The sequence below is a fragment of the Polyodon spathula genome, unplaced genomic scaffold (genome assembly GCF_017654505.1).
Source record: "Polyodon spathula isolate WHYD16114869_AA unplaced genomic scaffold, ASM1765450v1 scaffolds_732, whole genome shotgun sequence".
NCBI lineage: Eukaryota > Metazoa > Chordata > Actinopteri > Acipenseriformes > Polyodontidae > Polyodon > Polyodon spathula.
The window spans coordinates 62,323-88,384 of NW_024472221.1; the positions used below are offsets into that span (position 1 = coordinate 62,323).

A 26,062-nucleotide genomic window follows, 5' to 3' on the forward strand; every position below is an offset into this window, starting at 1 on the left:
GCGACGCCTAGGGGGTGGACACTTTTTACTGGAAGACAACGTTGTTTCAAAAGTTATGGAAACTAATTCCGTAGCTATCACGACATACATTTGAAATGCTATGTAAGCCGTGATTTTTAGAGTATAACATGAGGTTTTGAAACAGTCCCGAGTGCGATTGTGTGGTTTGGCGCGGCGCGCCACGTCATCGCCCGTGTTGTCGGTCGCTTCCCGAATCCCGGTCTTAGTCGTGGCGGGAAAGTGACAGGCTGCCGGCGGGCGGGTATTATTATCATTTCTCAAAGAGACAGTCAGCACCATGGAGGTGGAAATGAAAGAGACTGGTGCCAGCGAGGCGGAGGAGAGGCAGCCCGGGAAGGACTCGGCAAGCTCGGCGGCTGGGAAAGGGGCGAGCGGCGCGTATGAGATGCCCTGGTGAGGCGAGGGAGAAGCCTGTCAGTGCGTCCTGTCAAGTGCAGGCTAGGCCCCTCTGTAAACACGACGCTTTAAAAGCGAGTGCCGTGCTGTGCTTTCATACTTTGCGTATGTTTTGAATATTCAGTTGTTTCATTTTAAGTCTTAGTTGCAATAGTAATATTTTGGATGTAATAAATTATATCTTACATCTCGACAGCGCTCATGTGGCCACGGTGTTTTTAGTTAACGTATGAGATACAATTCAGTGTTTTTAAACTGCGCTATGCAATTGTTCCTTTAAACGAGCTGTGTGTAACGCTTGCGTTAGCGGAACTGTGCTTCTTCATACGCGTCTGTACGTCTTGCACAACGTGCGTGTAATATAACGCTACAGACGCGACTGCTGGATTTCAAACTAAAATGTAATAATTCATTGGAGTCTGTTTGCGACATCCGTGTGTGGCTTAAATTTGTTTTTAAAAGCAGGTCGTACTGCCTGTCCAGTTTGTTTACATGCCCCTGTGTTTGAGGGACACGGGCCACGCCGTGAGCCACAGGCATGGTCTTGCTAGTACTAGTTGCAACAGTAAAAGGTTATAAATGAATTGCCATTTTTCGGTGTTTTTGTGACTGTGATAAGTATTTGCACTTCACACACTGTAACACGTTCAACACATGCTTATAAATGCACAGCCTTCAGTATAACTAGACTTAGAACCCGCAACACTTGAAATGAAAGAATATGAGATATATGTGCCTGTACTGTGTGTACAGTGTATTTAAACGAGTACTGTAAATATGAGACGTGCCTGTACTGTGTGTACAGTGTATTTAAACGAGTACTGTAAATATGAGACGTGCCTGTACTGTGTGTACAGTGTATTTAAACGAGTACTGTAAATATGAGACGTGCCTGTACTGTGTGTACAGTGTATTTAAACGAGTACTGTAAATATGAGACGTGCCTGTACTGTGTGTACAGTGTATTTAAACGAGTACTGTAAATATGAGACGTGCCTGTACTGTGTGTACAGTGTATTTAAACAGTACTGTAAAGCAAGACAGCAGTTAACCTGTTGCAGTTGTGTTTTTGTTACGGTTAATATGTGCCATGTTAGTAAAACTGAACCATATCACTGTTTTTTCTTTTAACTACAGCCTTTCAAATTGTTTTCTATAGGGTGGAAAAGTATAGACCATTAAAGCTGAACGAAATAGTGGGGAATGAAGAGACAGTCAGCAGGCTAGCGGTAGGTACCAAAACCACCATCTTCTCCAGTAAATAGTGTTGAATATAATATACGATAATCCTGCCATTTTAATACTAAGATCTGAACTTTTTGGTTTTGTTTGTAGGTGTTTGCAAGAGAAGGCAATGTACCTAACATTATCATTGCAGTAAGTATTTACCACCAGGCTGTCAGCACTTGCACAAGCTGTCTGGAGAATAATGGAATCCTGTGATAACCACACCATAGTCACCTCTCATTAGCAAAACGGCATTCTCACAGCACCCACCTATAGTTTAGTCTTTAAGACTATTTGTTATCCTTAGGAACAGCAATGTTTATTCAGATGTATTTGTGTTTGTGTCGTTTTGGGGTGTTTTTAAAACTGTGGGTAAACCTGCTCTTTTCCAATGTTGATTTGCTGACGAGGGCTGTGTGTTTCTCAGGGTCCTCCAGGCACTGGTAAGACGACCAGTATCTTGTGCCTGGCCCGGGCGCTGCTGGGTCCTGCCATGAAGGATGCGGTGCTGGAGCTCAATGCCTCCAATGACAGGTGATGACCTCTCTGTCTCTGGGTATTTTAGTCTGGATGAACTTGCCAATCTAAGAGAAGTCCAGCGGCCTTCATTAAACAGCCCTCTTCCACTGCACAGACTGCCCCCTGCTATCCCTAGGTAAACTGCACCCTTGCTGCTATGTCTAGTTTTCAAACTCGCCTGTTGGACCGAGTCGAAAGGGATCAGTTCCCATGGAGGGGCTTTGTTCTTTTGGTGTTGAGTATAATTCCTCTGCCTTGTTGTTACAGAGGTATTGACGTTGTAAGAAACAAAATCAAGATGTTTGCCCAGCAGAAGGTGACGCTGCCGAAAGGGCGACACAAGATCATCATCCTGGATGAAGCGGACAGGTGAGGAGGGATCTTGTGATCTGTTTCAAATGCGCTCTAGTAAGACAAGCTTTTAGGGCCGTCTTGAGTTTCATCGTGCACATGCTGTATCGCTATCGCAAAGAAAAGGGTGTGCACTAATCAGATGTCCTGGCGCTCATAAAAGCAGAAATTATTTGTGAGCTAGATAATAACAATTTACAAAGATCAAAGTGGTTTTTTTTTGTCTTTTGGGGTATTAAAACCAGGAGAATATGGGCACTATAACCACTAGAGGGCACTGCATTGTTGAAAACAATCTATTCTGCAGCTACCTCTAGGGTTCTGTTTAGAAGCAATTGCAAAGAGAAAGATGGGGGTGGAGGGTTTCATAACGGGGCCTTTTGTCTCAAACTGCTTGTATTAAAATGACTGACTTCCTCTCTCTTCTGCACTGTGCCACTGTTGTGGTTTTAGCATGACTGATGGAGCCCAGCAAGCCCTCAGGAGGACAATGGAGATCTACTCAAAAACAACCCGCTTTGCATTAGCCTGTAATGCCTCGGACAAGATCATAGGTAAGCAGCAAGCAGGGTGAATGTTACAGATGCCTTGTGAAAAACAGCATTGCTTTATACCTCTGTAGTTTTAGATTTTGCCTTGTAGTCGTTAATAATGATTTTTGTCTCCCTTACACATCAAACAAACCTGACTGACAGGACCATCATGTTGCAACCGTGTGTATCATTTACCCCAGGTGTGAAGAGGGGTCAAGCTAGTGCTCTCTTCATTGCCGTGGGCTTAATCACTTTCCTGCAGAGACTGTCTGATCTGCGTGAAAACCTTCCCATGCCTTTTCAGAGCCAATCCAGTCCCGCTGCGCTGTGCTGCGCTACACCAAGCTGACAGACGCGCAGGTCCTGGCCCGGCTCATGGAGGTTATAGAGAAGGAGAAGGTGCAGAGCACTGATGATGGGCTGGAGGCCGTCATCTTCACAGCGCAGGGGGACATGAGACAGGTAAGCCAGTGGGACTGGGACTGCTCTCTGTTTGTCTGTGTTTTATTTTCAATGCCGTGCCAGCGATGCAGGCAAATTGCAATCATCAATAACATACAGTACACAACAGTGAGGGACAAAAACACGATGGTCACGTGATGCCGTCATATTTATTTGGTAGGAGTTGATGTTTTTAAATTCAAAATCAGTTTGGGATGACCACTACTCCTTATTCTAAGAAAAAGCTAAAATAGTTGCTGTGTTTTTTTATGGTTGTAAGACTAACTTTTACATAAGGTTCATGGTTTATACTAGCTCTGACAGTGGCATTATCACAAGGGCATTGCACAGTAGGAAGTCCAAGAGTAAGAGTGTATAAAATCAGGTAGACCTGCAGGGATTAATAGTATTAAGCACATCATCATGCTTGTATCTGTCTCTTTCAACAGGCATTGAACAATTTGCAGTCTACAAATTCTGGATTTGGCTATGTCAACAGTGAAAATGTGTTTAAGGTAAGTTTGTAGCATTGTTCTATTTATTTTTATTATTATTATTATTATTATTATTAGTAGTAGTAGTCCTTGCAGTGAACAACGCCAAGGGGCTGACTGGTATTTTGCAAGCCCCATACAGTGATGGAAGCACTCCTTTGTATTTTATTTAGGTCTGTGATGAGCCTCACCCCCTGCTCGTGAAAGAGATGATTCAACACTGTGTGAATGCCAATATCGACGAGGCTTACAAGGTGAGGGTTTCAATTAGAGCTTGGGCTTTTGCTATGTATTAGGGTTGCAGAGGGGAGTCTAACTCTACTGGATCCAGTAAACATCTCATTGGTGTCAATGGTGGAAATTAAACTCCCATTGCATTGCAGTTTAAGCTACACCAGATTTTACATGGAGCTAAATTAGCCTGTGTGTATGCGTGCTGCAGGTAACAGCCCAAAGTAAAACCGGGAAAGCAAAACTGCTCAGCCTGTGATACAATAGGAGTTCATTTCCATCCCAGCACAGCGTTCTCATTGCTTATGTTGAGGGCTTCTGATTTTCGGTTTTATCCAATAAAACGCCCCTGATTCAAAAAAAAAAAAAAAAAAAATGTGATCAGTGTGTATCCTATAAACACTGGAAAAACGCAGGAAATGGTTACTCAATTCACGTTGACTTGACTTCTTTCCCTGTGGGGGAGGGGAACCAACTAAATAACCTAAAAAAAATATAATTGGGCAATGTCCCGCCTCTCTGATTTGTATCTCGCCTTGATTCGTTCTGAATACTTTAAACCCACCCCAACTACTGACTGGCAGCAACTTCCTGCATTTCTACTGGATGATTGCACAGGCTTGCGAAATTTAAAACAAGATTACATTTAGAAACAGAGCATTGTTCTTGCCCGTGAGATTTAAAGCTGTATTACAGTCTGATAGGGAGTGTTTACACGCTGGTGGAATTTAAAACAGAATTGCAAATTGTGGCAAAATATAAAAAAATTGCCTTAAGAATATGCCCGTGATCAGAAGGATTTCGTTGCGGAAGACAAAGGAAAGAAGGTACAACTGAAGTGTGCAAGTACTGTCGAGTTACTATACATATTGTGACAGGAAAAATAAAAAACTAAATGAACCAAAAATAATCATTTCATACAGTATATAAAAAGCAAAAGTCCAGGGAGGGGGAGGGGGATTGCATCAAACTCAAAAATAGCTAAAAAATAAGCACATGTTTTTGTACATGTTCAAGTTTTAGTTTTTTCCCCATGCTGAACATTGACTGCATGAGTGTTTCCAGTACAGTTAGCAGAAGAACACCAGCCCAAACAAAAACAAACAGAGGGCTGAGCATAACTGATTGTTTTTGTTTCATTTCTGGAAGGTTTATATTTGCGGTGCAATATAAAAGAACCCCTTCTGATTATTAATACACCATCTCCCCCTCCACAGATTCTTGCCCATCTTTGGAAGCTGGGTTACTCCCCCGAAGATATCATCGGAAACATTTTCAGAGTTTGCAAAACCTTCCAGATGCCCGAGTACCTTAAACTGGAGTTCATCAAGGTGAGGGAACGACGGCATTAAACTGCACGGTTCCAGGTTGCTTTAGTGCTCTGGTGTGTGTGTGTGAGAACGTGAATGTTAGGGGGTAGTTGTGTGCAATCATTTTAGTGAGTATGGCATGCAGTTCACTGTTCAGACTGTTATTGCAAGGAATAAAGAACACCTGGCTTCATTTTATCAAGGTTTTTTTGTGAAAGAACAAAAATGAATTGCAGTAATTAACAACCTTTTAAAATATACAATCTTCAGTTATAAAGGGAAGTCTAATTATAGATGCTACAATAGAAGGATGTGATACTGAGTAGAATTAGAGTTGTGATTTGAATAATTGTGTGTGCATTATAGAAAAATGAGTCACTGTGCCACAAGAACAACAAAATGAAGAATAGGAGGTTTAAGATGAGAAAGGTTTTAGGCTGTAGTACTATAGGAATGCTAAAGAATGTTATGTTAAAGACACAGGGCTGTATATGTTGGTATAAAGCTTTGTTTGGTGTTTTTGTTGACAAGCAGCCACTATTTTATAAGGCATACTTGAGTCCTTAAATTGATCTTCTGAATTCCTAGTGGTTGTTGCTATCGAAATGTAGCATGTAAATGTATTGTAAAAATACATAAAAAACAGCAACCCTAACTTCATGAGTTTAGTGAGTTGTGTTTCTTTATATGAGTAATGTGTTGTATTCTGTACACATTGAAATATGGAACCATTAGAAGAATAAGAGGCAGAAGAGGAATGTTGCCTTTATTTTATACAGCGCAAGTAACCCTGTTGAACACTCCGGCAAACTAGACAGCAGCTTTTCATTGATTTTGATTTACAATGTTGAAGGGGTGAAATGTATGCAGGACACCAAGGGTAGAATGTGCAGACCAAAGATGGGACGGTCCAAAGGCTCACCAGTAGCCCCTGATTTGGGAGGCTACGGCACTGGCATGATGTTTTGAATAATTGAAGAAGTGCCCGTATCCAGACCAGGCTCAGCTTTGCTTCAGAGAGGCGTCAAGACTGTATACCACAGCTGCAGACAGCTTTCTCCCTTGCTGTCTACAGGAGATCGGCTACACCCACATGAGGGTGGCTGAAGGGGTGAACTCTCTGCTGCAGATGGCTGGACTCCTGGGACGACTCTGTGCAAAGACAGCCGCCCCTGCAGCCAGCTAAACCAGCCTTCCAGCGAGTGCAGAGTCTACCGCATGCCCTGCCCCTCCCTGGGGTACAGCCAGACACATCCCTCACTACATGTTTTCAAAACAGATTAGACATACTGAACGTAGATGTTTTGAGTATTTCCATGGTTAGAGAATTCAACAGAAATACTGTGTATGTGCTTGGGGAGGTACTTCCATGCAAAAATGTATTCCCACCCCATCATACAGGGTGATTAGCAAGTAAGTTTACCACATGAACACACCGTATCATTAATGTGGTAAGCTTACTTTCTAATCATCCTGTGTGTGTGTGTGTGTATATATATATATATATATATATATATATATATATATATATATATATATATATATATATATATATATATATATATATATATATATTTTATAGGCAGTGCTGGTTGTGATTAATTTGATCGTTTATCCCATTTTCTTTTTGTTGTAAATAGCTTATCTTTTGTAATAAAGAGAGTTTCATCATAAAAGCTTCTTGTTTAGTTTTTTTTCCTATTTTAAAATTAATATGGTACAATAAGAAAACAGATGGCAGATAATTAAAAAAAACAAGGAGCATGTTATGACACCATCAGCATACAACTATAAAAACACAGGGACGGAACTGCAGCATTACGATAAATAGCCCCGGTATGTAAAATCCTATTGTAATGAAGCAGTTTCAGAGTTCAGGTTATTCATGGTTAAACTTTAGTGGTGGGGGCTAGGTGGTGCAGTGGGTTCATTCACAGCCCTTTCACCTCTGGATACCTGGGTGTGAATTCATTTAGTTTTGTTGAACTGGTTTTCAGATTTCCATTGTGGTCCGTTTTATCCTTCCTCCACCGTGTAGACTCACCCCCAACAGATCTTAGGACCCCGGCTGTAACATGAACCTCTTTCTGCCAGCAGCATTATGAAGAGCAACTGGGTGGAAGTTTTAATTAAACAAGATGACACAAGCTGCAGTGCAGGTGTTTCACTGTCTTAAGTGAGGGTTGGTGTACAAATTCCAAACCCACTTCACAAGCGTAGCACAGTGGCAGGGGAAGTGTTGAGAAACAAAACAGCCGGTCTCCAGCCATTTCACAATGTGATGCAACAGCTGAAAGTGGAAAACTGTTACATAATACATTGTTGTCCCAATTCTCGCATTGATCTTGTCCAGCTTTCATGGATTAGGCAACATGAAGCCCTTTGTTGACCTGGATCAAGAGCTAGTGGAGTTCTCTCTCATTTTCTGTAACTGGGCTTCAGTTCAGGTGCTCTCTCAAGATGGGCTGGGATAGCCTAACAAGAAAGAAAGCATTAGTTCATATAAAAAGGAAGAATCGGGTAAAGACTTCTCTGTCTATTGCAACTGCTGACGATGAATGCCTTTGCTAGCTTTGTACCTTGTTAAAACCTAAAGGGAATTTGGAGTTAACCCAGTTCAATCTCCTTTACAAAGTTATTTCTCCTCTTATCTATCAAAAGTACTGCTGTACGATTAGAGAAGTCAGTGACATGCTCAACTGTTAAACTAAAAACACAAAGATCACGTTAATGATGCCAGTGCAATAAGCATTCTAAAATAGGTCTTTATATCCAAGGGTTTTGGTGGTCTGTAACTACTGTTGCACTGTAGCTGTACGGAAAGGTTATCCCAAGATAACTAAAAAACGGACGATACTAACTGCCTGATTTTAAGTGTTGCAGCCTATGGCCTGATCGTGAAGATGAAGGTGTGCACAATTTTGATGTTTTTTGTTACCCAAAAGGCAATCGTTTAGCTACTGTACAGGACTAACCCACAATGTCAGCACTGCATTAACCCATGATGTCATCACTGGATTTACACAGTCACCACGACCTTACCTGGGCTTTTTCGGCGATCGGAGACGTGTTGATGTAATCTGATTCTTCATAGTCGAGAGGAGTTTCATGCTTTTCTTAATTAAAATAAGAAGTTTTGAGCATAATGAAAAAATATGCAACTAAAATATATATATATTTTATAACATGTAAAAAGCTAATAGAACTTTGGCAATGGTGTAAAACCAGAGGCAGGACCAGTTGAATCGTCCTCCTCAGATTCTATATAAGTTGAAATTGCGGTAGATAGTTTAAAAGTCATACACGGGTAGATTGTAGATGAATACTGTCAATACTGATATAAGCTTTCCTTAGGTTTGAGCCCCCTACAGCCACATCATCAAAAATAAATAAAAATAAAAATAAAATACCTTTTTCTTTTGCCAAGGCACCAAGATATCCCGCGTTCTCATAATCCTGCGATTCCACTGAAATCAGAATGAAGTGTGCATGCGGTCACTCCCGCAACATGCCCTTGTGTAACATCAGTACAGAAATGTAAAATAAAGATACCATGGGAAATCCGTTGTGAAAGAACCCCTAACAGAACCATGAGCAGATGACACCACAGCAGCTAAAGTATACTGCACAGAGGTCCTGAGAGTGTACTGGTCCAGAATATGAAAATGTTTCCACTGTGTTACCAGTCTAACAATGGCAGCCATAAGACTACCATAAAATAAAGGTCACCCTGTGGGTAATAAAAGAGGTCACGCAGTCGAGTCGAGTTGCGACAGCCTGCAATTGCTGGGAAACTAGCTTTGCTTTCTGGTAATTCACAAGATGAACACAGACCTCACTGTACCACACATGACTATCACACATGTGCTCAGAAGCTCTTAGGTCCTGACGATGATGTCATGGATAAGGGAAGATAATTGATAATTACTGCACACACCAAGGTCCACCTCCGAGTACAATCACATGCATCTTAAAAGCATAATCACCAAGGCAAGAAACAAACCTTTCCATAACTCTCATTAGCATAGCAACATGCCATGCAATAGATCAAAGGGTTTGAGCTTGGGCTATTAAGAGGCTATATGTAAATACAATTATATTGGAGCAACAGAACTAGGAACTTAAAGGAGGTAGACAGGTGAAAAATACTTTTACAAAAATAAAAGTCATTTGAAGCTGTTGCCTGTATATTCTTCTGTTCAATTGAAACGCCTACCTGATTCCAGACTGCTTGCTCTATGCAAGGTGTTGCAGGCAAACACATTTTCATAAGAAGTGGAATCATCATCTAAAAAGAAAGAAAATAAGAGGAGCTGGTAATATGAAGGAACCGCTAAGTACGGAAGAACAGAAATACTTAAAAGAAACTAGGTTATACAATCCATAACTGTTAAAACATAGAATGTGCTAAATATAGAAATGCTAAAATAAACTGAATCATTTCAATGACAAAACTTCATACTAGAAGATATTTGCAGTGTATTAATGTGTTTCTTTTAGCGTTTCTAAATTCAGCACGGTTGAGTGTTTCTGAGTTTTAGATGAAAGCATGCAAATAACATCCTCTGACAAGGACATAAAACAGCATTGACTGTCAGCGAGATCAGTTCACGAGTGAAAACCATTTGCTGTGCAACAACAAGAGCCTTTGCAATGAAGTCAAGTCAGAGCGCCTCGGAACCAGAGGGTGCTTTTGGTTCCTAGATTTGAACTTCACGGCTTCGCGATTTGTGGCAGGGTTTATTTCGCCATGTGATCTCACAGACAAGTGTAAACAATTTGACTTTTGCTTTATTTCCATTGACATATTGGTTAAGTTGATCAGCTGATCTCAAACCCCGACACTGCCTGTGTCTTGCTTGTTTGCTGGTGGATGTTTGTTCTCTGGTCTTCAGAGGGGGAGGGATGACCTTTCTAGCACTTAAAACCCAAAGGATGTCACCTGATCTCACCTCCTTTCTTTCCTCTGTATTTAGTTGCAGTATTTTGCACACCAAAAAAAAAAAAAAGAAACCATAAAGAAGAGTTCAGAGAGCTAGGCAGCACTGGGTTAATGCACTAGCTTTTCACCCCAAGAGGACTGGGTTCAAACCCGGCTGAGGTCACAACATGCAAAAAGAGTGGTCTACATAGACAGCACAACACAGTTAGGAACAAGAGTACTGGGCACTTTTGCAAGCAGTTGCAAAAATTAACCAAGGATTGGATCGGGGCACCATATTTGCATCACTTTATTTTAAAGCTTCAATCAGCGTTTGCTGTTTACACAAAGGCAAGAAAGATGAGAATATATTATTAATATTTAATAACAAGAACTGAAGGTGTCTTTGCCCAACATGCCTAATCATGTATTTGTGCAACTCAAATAATTCTACTCTATTATTCTATTAATAGTCTGTGTGTGGGAGTTTTAAACGATTTAGGGGAACAGTCTGCAATTGTTTTGTTCCACGCGATTGTGAAGGCGTAAACAAATCGAACAAGTTGTAAGTCACAAACATTCAAACAAATCATCCGTTTTTTGGATGCTGCAAGCTGGAGCAGTTCACCTCTCAGAAGAACAGAGAAGCACACTGCTACAGAGTGCAAATGTAAAACGCATGAACTCCCCTCATACAGCACAGTTACTTTCCCCCTTGGAAGAGGTACATGCTGTAGCGATGCCCACTCAGTACCTACCATTTTCATAGGGCGATGTCGCAATAGGAGCCCTGCAAAAGTTACAAACGATAAACATTAAGACTAAGTTCAGATTGGGAAATGCTTTACATTTGACAGTTGAACATGTAACTAATACACATTTCCTGGCATGAATCAGCCATGTTATTTTAAAGGTTGAAAACAGGATACCGGATATATTGTAATGGTACAGCCTACCCATTAGAATTACTTGTTCCAAACGTTCCTCAATGTCAGTGCTATGGTTCTGTGCTAAGGGGTTGCTACAGTGTTACAAGCTATTGGTAGAATTGTACCACAGCTGTAAATGTTCTTATTTGTATACAGTATACCAGTGGTGGGAATACACGACACTCGCTGGTAATCCACTGCACTGTTAACTATCAGGACCTCTATACAATATTTATTGATAATGTAAACCACAAATCTGGAGTTCAGGCTGAATCATGGTTATGATTGACAGTATCTACTGAACGGCATTGTCTTTGCGTAAGTTTAAAAAATATTTTATTTGGCATCTGCCAAATAAATAATAATATAATTAGCATTTTCCTAATTTTAAATGTCTTACGTGTTTTAAAACCTATGATGTGTTTTCTGTATAATTTTCTATTTGTAAGAAGCTACCCCACCGCTTGTCAAAGTTCCCGTGACATCAATGCCTCACTCATCTTCTCACATCCGCTATGCCGGGTGTTTAAAAGCTGCGCTCTCTGCTTCAAAGGGCGACTGGCTCACGTACGCATTTTCCACTTAGAAGCTAGTCTTCAAAAGGACTAAGCAAACCCTCTATCTTAATGGTTTGATTTAGCTGGGAGTCCTTTCGTTTTCCAGATCCTAATACCTGTGGTATTGACACTTGATATATTGTGTGATAGCCGGATAGAAGGAACTTCACCCCTGTAAAACTTGCAAAAAGTACTCGAGGGTGTTATCATGCCAAGTGTTAAAGCCTTGGTTCTTACCAATTTAGACAAAGTTAAATCTGAATTTTATAAAAACCCTGGTAACAAGATTGTCCTTTATCATGAAAAACTCAATACTTACACATACGTTGGTTCACTGACAGCGTTGGCATCATTGACAACTAAAAAGAATAAGAAACACATTAATGATGTCATGTGTACACTTTAATGCATCTATGAAAATGTAACACACACGTGATACAGTAAGTACACAGCAGGATCAGCACAATAAGGCAGAGTGCTATATTGTCCGGAAGGGAAGTACAGCCTAAATACATCCAATGTTTAACTTTAAATTACGATTATGTTATTAGGAGACAGTTATTGTAAACAGCGGTCCTTCCTTCTTTTACAAGCCTGGCGGTGAATCGGGAGAACCTTTGCGACTGGATTTAATCAGGGTGAGTGAAATGTAAGCGCCCGTGTGTCTCCTGTTTGCCAGCGGATACCCCCCCCCACAGGCCAACAGAAGAGTTTACACGCTCTGCCAAGCTCGGGGGCATGAAAGACAAGGACAAAAAAAAACAAAAGATAAATAGTGACTTACCGATGACTATGTTTTCATATTTTGGCTGTTCATCTACTGGGGACATAAAACAGGCAATTTAGGGTAGGGTGCCTCCCCACAGAACTCCCCACTGCGACTGGCACAAGCTGATTAATCACACTACATGTTAATCTACTGAACCTTCACTGGGAAAACGCCTGCTTACTGACGTAGCTTACTAGAGCTTTCTTATTCATTGCACAACTTAAGATCCAGTCATTTTATTAAACTGCTTGTTCTCATTTTTTGGTCGTTGCTCATTTCAGTTTGCAGCAGCCCAGGGCTGGAATGAGTTGGAACTGTTCATATCGCTGCTGACTCTACCTGCTAAGTTGCTGCTATGTTTTATGCTTGATTATGTGTTCATGTTGTTTGCTGTGGGGCTGCCAGGTCATCAATGTAAATGAGAATTTGTTCTCAATTGACTCATCTGGATAAAGGCTGTGATTGGTTGATTGATTAACTGGTTATGTGCTGTAATAGGCAAGATAAGTCATTTTCATTGGCAAGGCTTTGCTTGTATGTGGGTCAAGTCAGCGTGAATTGTAACCATTTCCAGTGTTTTTCCAGTTTAGTGGCTATCCACCAATTTCATTGTTGTTGTATCGGGGTGTTTTATAGGTTAAAACTGAAAATCAGAAGCCCTACTTATAAACCAACGCCTCGCTTGCACTGGCTACACCAATTAGATTTGAATGAAATGTTTGCCACAAATAAGAAAATCAGAAAACAGACTCACCTCCTCCATTGTGTAGTTCTGAAGCAGATGCTGGCCTGCAGTAACAGTAATGGTATATTTCATATTACTCCCAAGAGAAAGCAAGGTAGAGCCATATACAGAGGTAAAAAACAGCAGGGGTGCAAAGCCAACACACTGTACAGCATCAGCCAGCAATTCAACAGTAAGCTGTGCTTCATACCCAAACCCTTGCCACTGTTCTGATTCATTCCTCTATATCAAATGCTGTGCTTCCTCCTTGATCTGTTAGGCCCAAAACATCTTAACCCTGCCCAAGCATTTCCAAAATGAGAACCGCTACTTTATATGAAAGATTCTGGCTTGCAAGGCTGGATTTCAAAAATAATAATACAGAGGGGTGGCTAAGCAAGGTGTTCAGAGCGCAGCGACAGCAGATTTACCGACACGCGAGGGGAATATAGAAACATGGTCTTTTCCCAGCCTGCACGCCGGTACCACATCTGTTAATGCTCACAGTAAAGAGGCTGTAGTTATGAGGCCTGTTACCTTGCTGAGTGACTTACTGTGAAGGTGAAGGCGGGGTCTCTCTCGTCATCTGGTTGGGTCTCGTCACTTTGGAAAGACAGGAAAGGTGAAGAGTCAGGACAGTGTGACGGGAGACTGCCAGCATGCCAGCTCTGCTCTGTACAGTGCTGGGGAACTCAAACACTTTCCCTTTATTTGCAATTTGACTTCCTTTTACTTCCAGTAAGGCACATTTGCATTCATATAATAAACGGACCCTCCAGCAAAGGACCAAACAACCACCCCAATGTATAACTTAAAACAGCTAAACCTCTAATGTTGATGACTGCATTACCAGAAACACTGGTCTGCTTAAGGTCTTCTTTTTAATAATTTTTCCCATTAAGCCCTTTAATTATGTAAATGTACTTTTAAATAAAGTTGAAATAATTATTCCCATCTTCCTGCTATTAATATAACACACACTACAAACAAATCAGTTACGCACATGTCAGACAGTGAGAGGTTTGCTTATTTTGATAATGGATCTTCAATGGTAAAGCCCTGGCACAATGTGGTACCACCATGCTAACAGTGCGTACCAGGCACTGTGATATGCATGGTCCAGCTCTTCGCTAGAACAGCTGTTATACCAGACGACCCTTACACTGGTTTCAAAAGAGATCACATTGCTACTCATGTTTCAACATCATTCGAAGCTTAGACAATGGGAAATGGGTATATTTAGGAAGTGAGTAATGAACTACATGTAGGTCTGACAATGTGTGGATTTATATTAGGATCAGCATTGCTATTTCTTTGTAATGAAAAACTGTAGAGTTGTAAGACATACGTAGCAGTGCTAAAAAAAAAGAAACGGCAATAACTATAAATGTGGTATAAGAAATCAAATATTCAGCAATACGGGTTTCTCAAATTGCATTCGGTGCACACATGCCTGTCCATGGAACACTACAGCATAGCATTAGCGGCTGGTTTCACAGAACCTGATTAGCATGAATCAGATCCTGGGTTTGAATATGCGGGTCAGCATACAGCAGCGCTTTACCAGGCAAACTGAAACTCTGATGCTTTCAGTTTGGTCTACTGCCAAGACTGCTGTGGCCACTGACTGTGTACGAGGTTTCCTTGACAACAGTTGAGAAGCTGGAAGCTTTAATCAGTTCATACGTCAGGAAATGGTTGGGAGTTCCACGCTGCCTCAGCAGAGTGGGACTTTATGGTAAAGGAATACTGCAGCTACCAGTCTCCGCTCTAACCAAGGAGTTTAAGTGCGCCAAAGTCCAACTGGAAATTACATTAGCAGATTCACGCGACAAATGCGTAAGGGAGGCAGCACCTGTGCTGAAAACTGGAAGAAAATGGACGGCAAAGAAAGCTGTGTAAGATGCTAAGACTGCCCTTTGAATCGGAGATATTATGGGGCAAGTTCAGCATGAAAGAGGGGTCTTGGTCTCAGTTCAGCTCCTCCTACATGGCACAAGGCAACCCCAGCTCAACGGAGGAAGCTGGTAGTCAACGAGGTGCAAAAGCTGGAGGAGAGGATCAGGTGTGTAAAGGCCGTTTCCCAGGCCAAGCAGGCAGAATGGATAAGATGGGAGAGTGTGGAACAACACAAGATCGGCTGGCAAGACCTATGGACAATGGAACAGAGCAGGAACAGTTTCCTCAACAGATCAGCATATGATGTTCTCCCATCACCAAAAAACCTAAACCTCTGGGTGGGTGAGGATCCCTCATGTCCTTTGTGTTCACCACCTGCAACATTAAGGCACATTGACAGGATGTAAGGTGAGTCTTAGCAAAGGATGGTTTACTTGGCGCCATGACCACGTGCTGTGATGTTTGGCCTTAGCACTGGAAGACAAGCGTAACCTGACCAATAAGTTGTCACCAGTTCCATCAAAGCATTACACATAAGACAATATTTCTCCGTCCAGGAGAGCAACCACCAAGAAAAGGTGTTAAAACCAAGCCTCGCCCAGGACAACTGGAAGCTGCTAGAGACTGGAAGATGCTGGCAGATGTTGGTCAACGGCTTATTTTTCCAACTGAGATTGCCACCACTAACCTTCGACCAAAGTTTCTGTAGGGTCAGCAATTGCCCAAGTGCAAGGCAAAATCCTTACATCTCATTATAATGTTTGTGCAGCTTAGTATTCCACATCCCTGCTCTTTTCTTAATTTCAATACACTTCAATATCATTTAAATGGATTATTGATGGCAAAGTGCTCATTTGACAGCAGGTGAAAAACATTATTTATATACACTGCATTTTTAGTGGCCTCTAAAGTCCGACTTTACACCTGCTAAACAGGGTTTGCGCGTGCAAAACGCAGATTTTGACGGCAATGTGAGTGTTTTGCAACCGCAAGTCACTTTGCACGTGTTACAAGGTAATGGAATCCTGCTCACCTGTTTTGGATCTGACTACAGTAAATCCCCGATGTTCACTATAAAAAAAAAAGAAAGAGAGAGAAGGTATTATCAAAATACTATAGTTTCGAAATTCTGCATGTGATTGCATTTGTATGTATCAATTTATTTTTAACTTACGATAAATGCTCTTCGTAAACTGTGTTTTCTTCCTTTATTATTTCTGTAAGACAAGAGGCAATGTGGTCCCTTTTAATGATCGAAAAAGTGGCGGATCTAAAACGCATACTTTACTACATGCAATAAAAATGCAGTGATGTTAATAAGCAGGTCAATAGATCTCCCTGGGGTAAAACTCCAGCTGGATTAATTACAATACAAATATCCATTTCAAATGAAAATCAGAAGATAGAGAGATACTCACTGGATTTCTGCCTGCAGCAGATACACTTTACCAGTACGACCACAAGGGGGAGTAGTGAGGCAAGGGCCAAGAACACCTCCTGCTGCTTCATCACTGTACTGATCCCTGTGGGGGTGAAACATAAGCAGATCCAAACACTGCCGCGGCTCAGAGAATTAAAATAAGGCTGTTTGTGCAATAAGGTTATGCATGAGAGTCTCTCTCGTGTTTTTCGTGTAAGATTTAAAAACACCAGGGAGGCTGCCATTTAGAGCAACTGAATAAAGCGCAAGGTGTTTTAAAACACAGTGAACAAAGCATTTCAGTGACTGTGTTTCTTTCCATTGTATTTAATCACCGATACCAGCAGACAAAACGGCTTATTTTGCTGGATTTTTGGTAAAATTACCACATTGTCCCAGCTTTTTATTCCACTTGCAAATGTCTGAGTTTGCAAAGAATCGTTTTAACCGTCTTCAAAGCCACCTGCAGCCGTGTACCTTTTACTGTACCACTATTAAGGCTTCCGCAATATCATTTTGTAGTTTCTTTGGTTACACGACGTTAAATACTAAATTCTAAATGATGTTCATATAGTTTAGACTTTTTAATTAAATGAGATCTCAATCCTAAAATTCGATGTGATGCAAAACCTTTAGCCATAGCTATGCACTCTCAGGGTAACTAATTACTTTATATTCAATAAAAAAATAAAAAAAAGATTTCAGTGGTCTTTCCTTTTAAAGATTTCAACAGAGGGTTTGCCGTTTCATTAATCTTAGAGAATGTTTAACTTTAAATACATGCCGAGGTAGAGTCTGGCGATTGACTTGCAATGACCTAGAAATTACGTCTTTTTAACCCCAAGTAAAATGCGCACTTTTTTGCGAAAAGAAAACGGTTCTCTCTCCATAGCCTAGCTTTTTGTTCGTGTATCAGAACACTGTATTATTAATGTTCTCCTCAGGGCTGACCCGAGATTTCATGTAAAACACTAAAATCACACTTCCAATGCGCTGTGCTAAACGAGACCACCCTGCAATCTCAAATATAAAACATTCCTGTCTTTGACATATTCAAGTTCAACCTCTGTCCATCGCTCAGGAAGCAAAACAGAGCTCTTAAAAAGGACATCTCACTGTCTCTCGTGTCACGGCTGACTAAAAATTATAATCCATGGTGAAGCTGTGCTGAATTTCAGTTCTGCTTTCTTCAGGCACAGCCTAGAAAAAGGAAACATGTTATGACGAGACCCATGCCAGAATCTCTGTGGTCTTGCAATAAAATACTGTATTGGGATACCTTATAGTTCTAAGTTTGCACTGTGTTTTTGTGAAACTGAAAAAAAAGCCAATTGTTAACGCATTGCAAAGTGCATGGACGGGCTCCTATAAAATTCGGCTGAGGCTGTTCCCAGAGGGGTATAAACTAATCAAGATTTTAATAAACCTCGCTTGGAGGCGGCGCGGTCTGTCCCGGGCATAATCTGAATTTCTGATCTGGAAGCCTGACGTTAAATTAAAACACACACACACCACCGTAACACTGAAAATTTGCAGCAGATCTCCAGTCTCTTCAGTGTGGGAAACGTGAGACAATCATTACTATCTCGAAACACAGAAATCGAGGAGCAGTCAACGACTTTTTAGTGTTAAAAATGAATAACCGGGTATGAAAAAAGAGATCCAGCATCGCAGGTCCTTTTTATAACCGCGGTGAGAATACAGAGCTCGGTTCAAATTGCAGGCTCGGATTTAAAAGCACTACACTGCATAACACGTGTATATTTGATTTGTTTAATATCTTTACAGCAATTTGCACACGATAAGGTGCTTATCTGTATGAGAGGCAGGAAACTGACGCCACTGGAACCCACATGACAGATAGTCATATAGACTGAAGAGAGGCGACAATTGCAATGCTGCGCTTATAGTGCAAAATTGAAACCAAGTAAAAGCACACAAGCCCTTCTTGAAGTTTCTTTGTGTTGCAAGACATGTTAACTTGTATAGAAATATAAAATAAGTCACATTTTAAAATACAAATAAGCATACAAAACATACCAGGGGTTTCCCTGCAGTTAATATGAGCCTCAGCACTACCCTTATGAAAGTTTGTCAGGGTACGTTGGCACTGTAGTTTTCCCGTGGTTATACTAGAATTAATTTGACAAAGACCCAAAAAACACAATTTCTGATCAAATCTTTATTAAAAAAAAAAAAAAAAGCATATCTTTCAAATATTTGTTAAAAAATATTGACACCTTTACATTAAAAGTATAAAAAAATGTATGAAATTAATTTAAATGTATTCATTGACTGAAAACCATTACAGTTATTAAGCTGCATTATAGTTTGAAGAGAAATAGGTCATTATTTCGAACATCTGATGAAGAACATTTTGGCAACAGAGCAGAAGATGGTCAAGACAAAGGAGTTGGATTCACGTTTGAGAAAGGCACTCGCAGCAAAACTACAACAAAGGAAAAGGCTACAGAACAGAATCAAAAGAAATATAGAATACCAAAATCCACTCTCAAAGCAGTGATCAAGTACCAGAGAACAAATTCAGATTCAGCTCGTAGGCTGATTGGCAGACAGTTTATCTTCCAACAAAAACAATGACCCAAAGCATACAGCTAAGTCAACTCTGGAATTAATAGACATGCTTTGGACTGATGTGTAGCCAATCCATCTGAGCTGAAGGAAATATGCAAGCCAGAATGGCCCAAGATTTCTCTGACAAGATGTAACACACTGGTTAAGAATTATCACCAACGTCTGAAAGCCATAATAAAAGCAAAATGAGGTCACCCGAAATACTAAAGCAGAGGGTATTTTACATTGTTTTATTAAAGCATGGTTATTGTTTACAAAATGCTCGACATTAAATCGACTACCTTAAATTATGGTATAGCGTGCCAATCCTTTTGTCTGCGACTGTATTGTAGTTTTTGTTGTTATCTGGTAATTCTAGAAGGGTAGCAGGTCTGCTAATTCATTTCATCTTGATGTATTGACCAGACCGACAGCGCTGCTTACCATCCTCCAGTGCCCTCACCATAGTAAACACAGTTTGTAGGAAACACGGGTGAATATGGCGTAAATGGCGTGAATGTGCTTTTTCTAATTATTTTTAGTCAAATGTTCAGTTAATGTAAGCACAGCATAACATAGTACTTCAGAGTACAAAGGTCAACAAATAAGACTATTTAGGTGAAAATAATGCGGTTTGCGAACTTCGCAATTCTTCTATACAAGCGTCTGACAACTCAGAGTGGTTTAGAGGCCCCAGTTGTTCTGTCTTCACACCCACTACAGTTCTACCCCTTGTGGAGCATTGCATTTATTAAATACTTGTTTATGCAGATTCTAACAAATTACTCTTACACAAACACACAGAACACTGTGTGAATGATTACTGCTCATGCAAACACTGAGCACAACCACATTCAGTTTTACACTGAAATAGGATTAATCGAAGCCTGGTTGCTCTGTGCACTGTCCTACTGTATAATTTTTTGAAATTGTGAAATTAAAAGAAGCGAGTGAATTTCCTTTTCTGTGCAGTATATACTGCCTGGATCATTTAGCTGTAAAATGGGGTTTGTTTAACAGAGTTGAATGGTTGTGCCCCAGACTGAAGGTGCAACATTGGTACACATGCAGTCCGTTGGCTGTATGGGAAGACAGTGGTTGCAGAGGACAGGGACACTTGAAAAGCAGCAAGTCAGCACACACAATAACTAACACTGAATGCAGGTAGAAGCTGTATCGACCAGAACAGTACGCAGGAAGTATGGCTGCATGGACTATATCAATTGAGGTTTTGATGGCGCCTTGAGTAGTTGTTGTAAGAAACTTTGAAAAAGTAGAATGCAGGGGGCCACCAAGTGGCGCATCCAGTAAAGGCACTCCGCCCTATAGGTTGGAGATCAGTTCTAATTCAGGCTATGCCCAGTGCCGACCCTGGCCGGGAGTTCCCAGGTGCAGCACACAATTGGCCAAGCGCTGCCTGGGCAGAGAGGGGTTAGGTCGGCTGGAGAGTCCTTGGCGCACACCAGCGATCGCTGTGGCTACCCGGGCTCCTGCAGGCCTGCCTGCATGCAGTTCAGAACTGCGTGGTCCTCCGACGCTGTAAGTTCTGAGATGGCTGCAGGGTGGGCTTGCAGAGCAAAAAAATGAAAAGAAACCCGACGGCACTCTCGGACAATGCAAGTGCTCGTCTTCATCTCTTCTGAGTTAGTTCGGGGGTTGCAGCGGTGAGCCAGGTTGAATAATAACTGGACATTCCAATACTGGGAGTATTTAAATCAGTAATTAATGTAAAATAATTGTTAAATAGACTGTAAACGTGTTTACAGTATGAACCTTTAAAATGAGCTTGTTAGTATAGGCCTACTTATGAAGTTATTATCTGCTAATTTCCAAGTCATGTGTTTTTTCAACATAGGAAGGAACATTGTAAAACAGAATATTACTTTGTGATACATAGAGGGATGCTTGCCTTAAGATTATTAACAATTACAATTTCCAGGTTTTTAAATATTTGTGAAAACCGGCTAAACTAACGGATGTGTCAACAGCGACTCTTTTGTCTGTCAGTCGGCTTGAACATTTCCATTTCTCAAAAATGTCAATATTTGTCAGTTAAGCCGGCATAGCTGAGAGCTTCCATAATTAGTAAAGCCTCCGTGCTGCTGGATTTAGAAATGGTAATAAAAAAGGACAAATATTTCAAAATCAAAATGGCATAAGCCAAAACGGTTTACAGATTTAACCTCAGAACTTCTACATCAATTAACTACAGCACAGCTTAACAAGAAAAAACATTACTCTCATTTGGGGTGTGGAAATGCAGTCATTTTGTAAAAGTAAATGTAATCTCTAAAACAAACTAATAACTGTATCTCTATAATCGAAATTCAGCACTGTTGAGTGTTTTGTATCGTTATGGATGAAACTATAAAAACAATATTTAACATCATTTACTAGTTTGGTTGTTAGGTACAATTGTCTGAAATATTGACTTGTGTGTGCGTCACTTTAAACATTTTGCAAAGAGTTTTGAGAAGACTGGTCTTTTCAATTGATTAAAATAGGATTCAGATCTAAATACCTCCAGCATACAACTAGTTTCAAATACAGTATCTTAAATAACACTGATAGTCATTAAGCGAAATATCTGTCTTCCTGTTTTACCCTACAAATACGTTTTAATTATGGCGGTACTATTATTATAACGAGTTTTAAAGAGACAGAACCAAGTGCAATTATTAAAAAAAAAAAAAAAAAAAAAAAAAAGCACCCTTAACATCAGTTATCATTATGTTAAGTCCTATATTACTACTATAAAAAAGTACCAGCAGTCCAAAACTGTTTCATGAATATAAAACTATTTAATCCACGTCATAAACAAATGCCGAGTAAGTTTTGCATTAGATGAATATATAGATGGCTCGTGGTTCTAAATTAGAAATAGATACATCTGCATGAACTCTCAGTATCACGTTTTTGAAGCATGTGTTCACACATCGACACTATTAAACGCCTTTATCGAGCCAGTTTCTTTAGTGTTACTGAAAGATCTTACCGTGGAGTACAGATAAACAGCAGTGTGGCATAACTGAACACCTGTCTGCATTGTTTATTGAAATCCAAGCTTACCTTTATAGAAGATCAAGGCTTTTATCGCGGCTCACGGGGTTTGGCTGGCAGCACCTCGGTAATGAGCCGCTATGCCAGGAATCTCCCCTTAAACAGGAACTTGTGCTCGGTGGTTCACACGCCCTTTCGTGGATGAAGAATTGTCAGGGCTGGTTACCTGAATTCTCGCAGCCTTCAGCGGCCCTTCCACATACTAGGCTGCAGTGAAACAGCGAGCTTCTTAGTGCAGCGGCGCTCAAAGGTTTCCTGTTGCTAACTGAACATCACCACATCCGCCACAAACACGACTGGACACGGGGGCAAGCCCACTCTTCATTGTGAGAAACCAGCTCAGTTCAGAGATACAATTACCAGCGGCCTTTCTTAAACTCCTTTAATAGTCTTACTGAAGCTGTGCACAGCATATACACAACAAAACGAGCATCGAGTGCGGAGTCTTCAACACAACTCTATGTTAGACCGCTTCTGACATCGCTTTACCTTGGAATCTACAATGGAGAGCTTCTGAACTTGCGGACAAATTAATTACATTTCAGCTGGAATTTAGTAATATTCAGACCAGTGGCACTGGAACCATTTTTAAAGTGGAGGTGCTGTACGCCCTTGAATAAAACTGTAACCCCTGTACATGGTGTAAGCTATGCAGAACAGAGGGGGTGCTACCGCACCCTCAGCACCCCTAGTTCCAGCACCCTTAATTCAGACGCAAAATTAAACTGTATAGCGCCAAGTGTTGACATGTACCACAAATAGGTAAACCACAGTGTAACAGATAACCATTTGATCGAGTCGTGTTGCATTTTACTTTTGAGCTGATGTCGGCGTGAAGAATCTGTGCAAAGGTGCTCCACCTAGTGTTTACTTACAGAACGGCACAGTCAGAACTAATGCAAGATTACATGCAGTTCATTCCGTGCCATTATTAATTCACTGAACTGAAAACCTTGATAACTTTCACGAAGGAGCACAATCGGGAGGCATGACTATGGGCTATGCTGGTCGAAAAATTTGATACATCACAAACATTTCAATTTTCAGAAGTGTACTTGGTTGGTAAAATCAGGACACAAGGTCAAATCAATGTAAACCCTTACAGACTTGTCTGGCTGTCCTACTCCCACGGTGAGGGGTAAAGCACTCCTCTGCTGTAATGCAAATCACAGACCCAGCCTGTGAAACAAGGCATGCTCAGGATTAGTCTGGGTGACAGGGAGCATACAGCACACTCACACCGAAGAGCACACATAAAACCACAAGCTTATTTAAGGTTTTCTTTTATTTAAAAGATCATTCACAAAATACCAAATCATTTTAAATTCACTTTTTTTTTTCCTTTTTGTTTTCCTTACGAAGCAGAACGTGTGACGTGTCGGGAATTTATTTTCTAACATTTAAAAAGTCGACTGCTGACAAAAAAAAAAAAAAAAAAAAAAAAAAAAGTGAAAACATCATTTACACGGGATGGTTTAATAAAAACAAAACAATCTGCTTTTTCTTTTTTTAAATGTTCCCCACCCCCACACTCAAGACTTAGGTGAAGTCTTACATCAGAAAAATCCACACTGGAGATAAGCCACTCAATGCACGTGTTACTAGTTAAGCGTGTTAGACGCGTGGTTCTGGTTTCAGAAGGTACACACACAGATCAGGTGAAAGGACTGTTCTGTATGTTGCAGGGTGTCCATCTTCAGAAGGGCAGACTGCAGATTCACAGCTCAGTCCACATGCATACATTTAAAGGGACCAAAGTTGCTTCCAACACACGTTACAAACCGTGGGTCTACTTGAACATGGATCTAACCCATTTTATCCAATGCCAATTCACTGGCGCCACTCACCGAGACAGAGCCCTGCTTATTGAAGTGCTGGCTTGGGTGAACACCCCCCACCCCAGCATTACTCACTTTTACATCACAAATCAGAGAAGAAGGTCTAATAATGGAATTGACAGCACACTCCCATTGCACAGCAGCTTGAGCCCTGTACTTCAAGCAGAATCCGATACACCTCAGTTTGACTAAGCTGATGCTTGTCCGTTAAGCTTGTAGTAAAACCTGGCAAGGAGCAGTGCTGGGCTGGTCAGCCTCCCTGGCCAGAGCGCCGATTTGTTTTATAGCTGCCATCCGAAATATTACAAATATTCAGACCCAGAAAACCAGTGCCGGGGAGAATACACGGGGAAGGGTTAACGCAACGGAAGCAATCTTGGTCATCCCTTCACAAACACATCTTGATTGAGTTCTGTTCTCGTTTCCTCACTGGTTAAATTATTCAAAGGGAAACCATTGAAAGTACCTACTGGATTAAAACAACCACCCCGAACACCACTAAAGTAACCCATCACCTGCGGCACAAAGGATGCGCCATCTCCGAGTGGTGTTGCAGAGGGTACAAAAGCAGCTGCCCTTTATTTTAATTTCATTTGAGTAAAAAGGGCAGAATTGTAGACCAACATGCACTCAAAAGCTCCAGATCAGAAAAGCTAATAATACCCTACAAGACATTCAACAGCAAACACGGTCTAACACAGCTTGAAATAATTCAACACATTCTGAAAAGCACCAGTAACATGGGATACGTTTTATTGCCAAGAACACTGACCCAAAAAAAAAAAAAAAGAGAAGTTTGACCAATCTTCTGTACATACAGTGAGGAGTTATTCCTATGACAGGTCATGCCTAATTTATTAACATGGAAGTAGATCAAATTGGCCACAACACACAGATTCCCAAGCATTGTATACTAGCACTAGTGGGGACTAGAGAGCAGCTCTGTGTTTAGTGCCTCCTAGACAGGAGCACAAAGGGGACTCAGGTTCCAATGCCTTCAATAAGCTTCCTATATGCAGGCAATGCGATCTACTGAGTTCTGAGATATCAGTTCCATTAAATGATGCCAGTTGCAGAAGATTAAAAGATTAAATACGTATATGCGAACGACTAGGGCTGTAGTATTTCCATCTTTCTATTGCACTTTCTGTATAATCTATTGCTCTTCTATACAAGCAGGGGTTGTGTGTCGATTCATTAATGCCGATGTTTAGGTATGTTCTGGGTTTCCTATTGGCCTTCTAGATACAACATCTGCATTCTGTTCTGGCTAGCGGCACAGAAACGCAACACTGCATCAACTAAACACAAAAATTAAATAAACCGTGCAAGGAATCAACCAAGGAGAACACACCGAAGCTTCGTAGGCCTTTAAATAAAAATCAGTTTTTAATTTTTATTAGTTAGTTTTATTAGTATTAATTATTTTATTTAAATTGTCAGACAGGTGAGATTTAATTCACTCCAATTAAAAATAGTTTTTTTTCCCCCCAGACAATGTAAAATTTTAAAACGAAACAGGTAGAACAATAATTATCAGACAAAATATGGTACAGTCTTTTATAATTCGGAGCCTCAGGAGGGGGAGGGGGAGGGTGGGGGCGGGGGGATTAAACCTCTTAAAGTCCTTACCCAACGGCAACAGAATCAAACTGAAGCCACTGTCGGTGGCACTCGTATTTGGTGTTGGTACACAAGGAGGGTTGGGGGTGACGTGCCAATGTCACTACCAAGGCTACCCCTGGCATGGCATCAGGCATGGGCATTCATTGTGTACCAGCAGAGGGGCGAGAAACCAGTTTCCTAACCAGCAGAGTGTCTTTGGGAGCAGTCTTTGAAAGATTTTTG

The 26,062-nt window shown here is 40.9% G+C and overlaps 2 protein-coding genes across 7 annotated transcripts; one reads left to right on the forward strand and one right to left on the reverse strand.

Moving 5' to 3' along the window:
- Positions 1 to 14: 14 nt before the first annotated feature.
- Positions 15 to 7,026, forward strand: rfc2 (replication factor C (activator 1) 2). 2 transcript variants are annotated; one of them, XM_041240988.1, is made up of 11 exons: positions 15 to 102; positions 1,577 to 1,646; positions 1,753 to 1,794; positions 2,072 to 2,178; positions 2,431 to 2,532; positions 2,968 to 3,068; positions 3,352 to 3,509; positions 3,938 to 4,003; positions 4,156 to 4,236; positions 5,431 to 5,544; positions 6,599 to 7,026. In XM_041240988.1, coding segments are annotated over exons 1-11 (954 nt in total). In that variant the 5' UTR covers positions 15 to 100; the 3' UTR covers positions 6,710 to 7,026. The 2 variants fall into 2 exon arrangements, with proteins under 2 accessions (XP_041096922.1, XP_041096921.1); XM_041240987.1 differs by lacking the exon at positions 15 to 102 and adding an exon at positions 109 to 414 and having other exon boundaries at positions 6,599 to 7,025.
- A 178-nt stretch (positions 7,027 to 7,204) lies between these two features.
- On the reverse strand, positions 7,205 to 25,716 carry si:dkey-183i3.6 (LAT2 domain-containing protein). 5 transcript variants are annotated; one of them, XM_041240995.1, is made up of 13 exons: positions 22,386 to 25,716; positions 16,741 to 16,845; positions 16,497 to 16,539; positions 16,356 to 16,393; positions 13,978 to 14,026; positions 13,454 to 13,488; positions 12,715 to 12,750; positions 12,250 to 12,289; positions 11,203 to 11,234; positions 9,740 to 9,811; positions 8,934 to 8,990; positions 8,566 to 8,639; positions 7,205 to 7,998 (listed from the first exon to the last, which is right to left on the reverse strand). In XM_041240995.1, exons 2-13 carry the CDS (start codon positions 16,829 to 16,831, stop codon positions 7,942 to 7,944), a joined length of 624 nt encoding a protein of 207 aa, XP_041096929.1. In that variant the 5' UTR covers positions 16,832 to 16,845; positions 22,386 to 25,716; the 3' UTR covers positions 7,205 to 7,941. The 5 variants fall into 5 exon arrangements, with proteins under 5 accessions (XP_041096929.1, XP_041096927.1, XP_041096926.1 ...); XM_041240993.1 differs by lacking the exon at positions 22,386 to 25,716 and having other exon boundaries at positions 12,715 to 12,747; positions 16,741 to 18,894; XM_041240992.1 differs by lacking the exon at positions 22,386 to 25,716 and having other exon boundaries at positions 16,741 to 18,894.
- Positions 25,717 to 26,062: the final 346 nt, after the last annotated feature.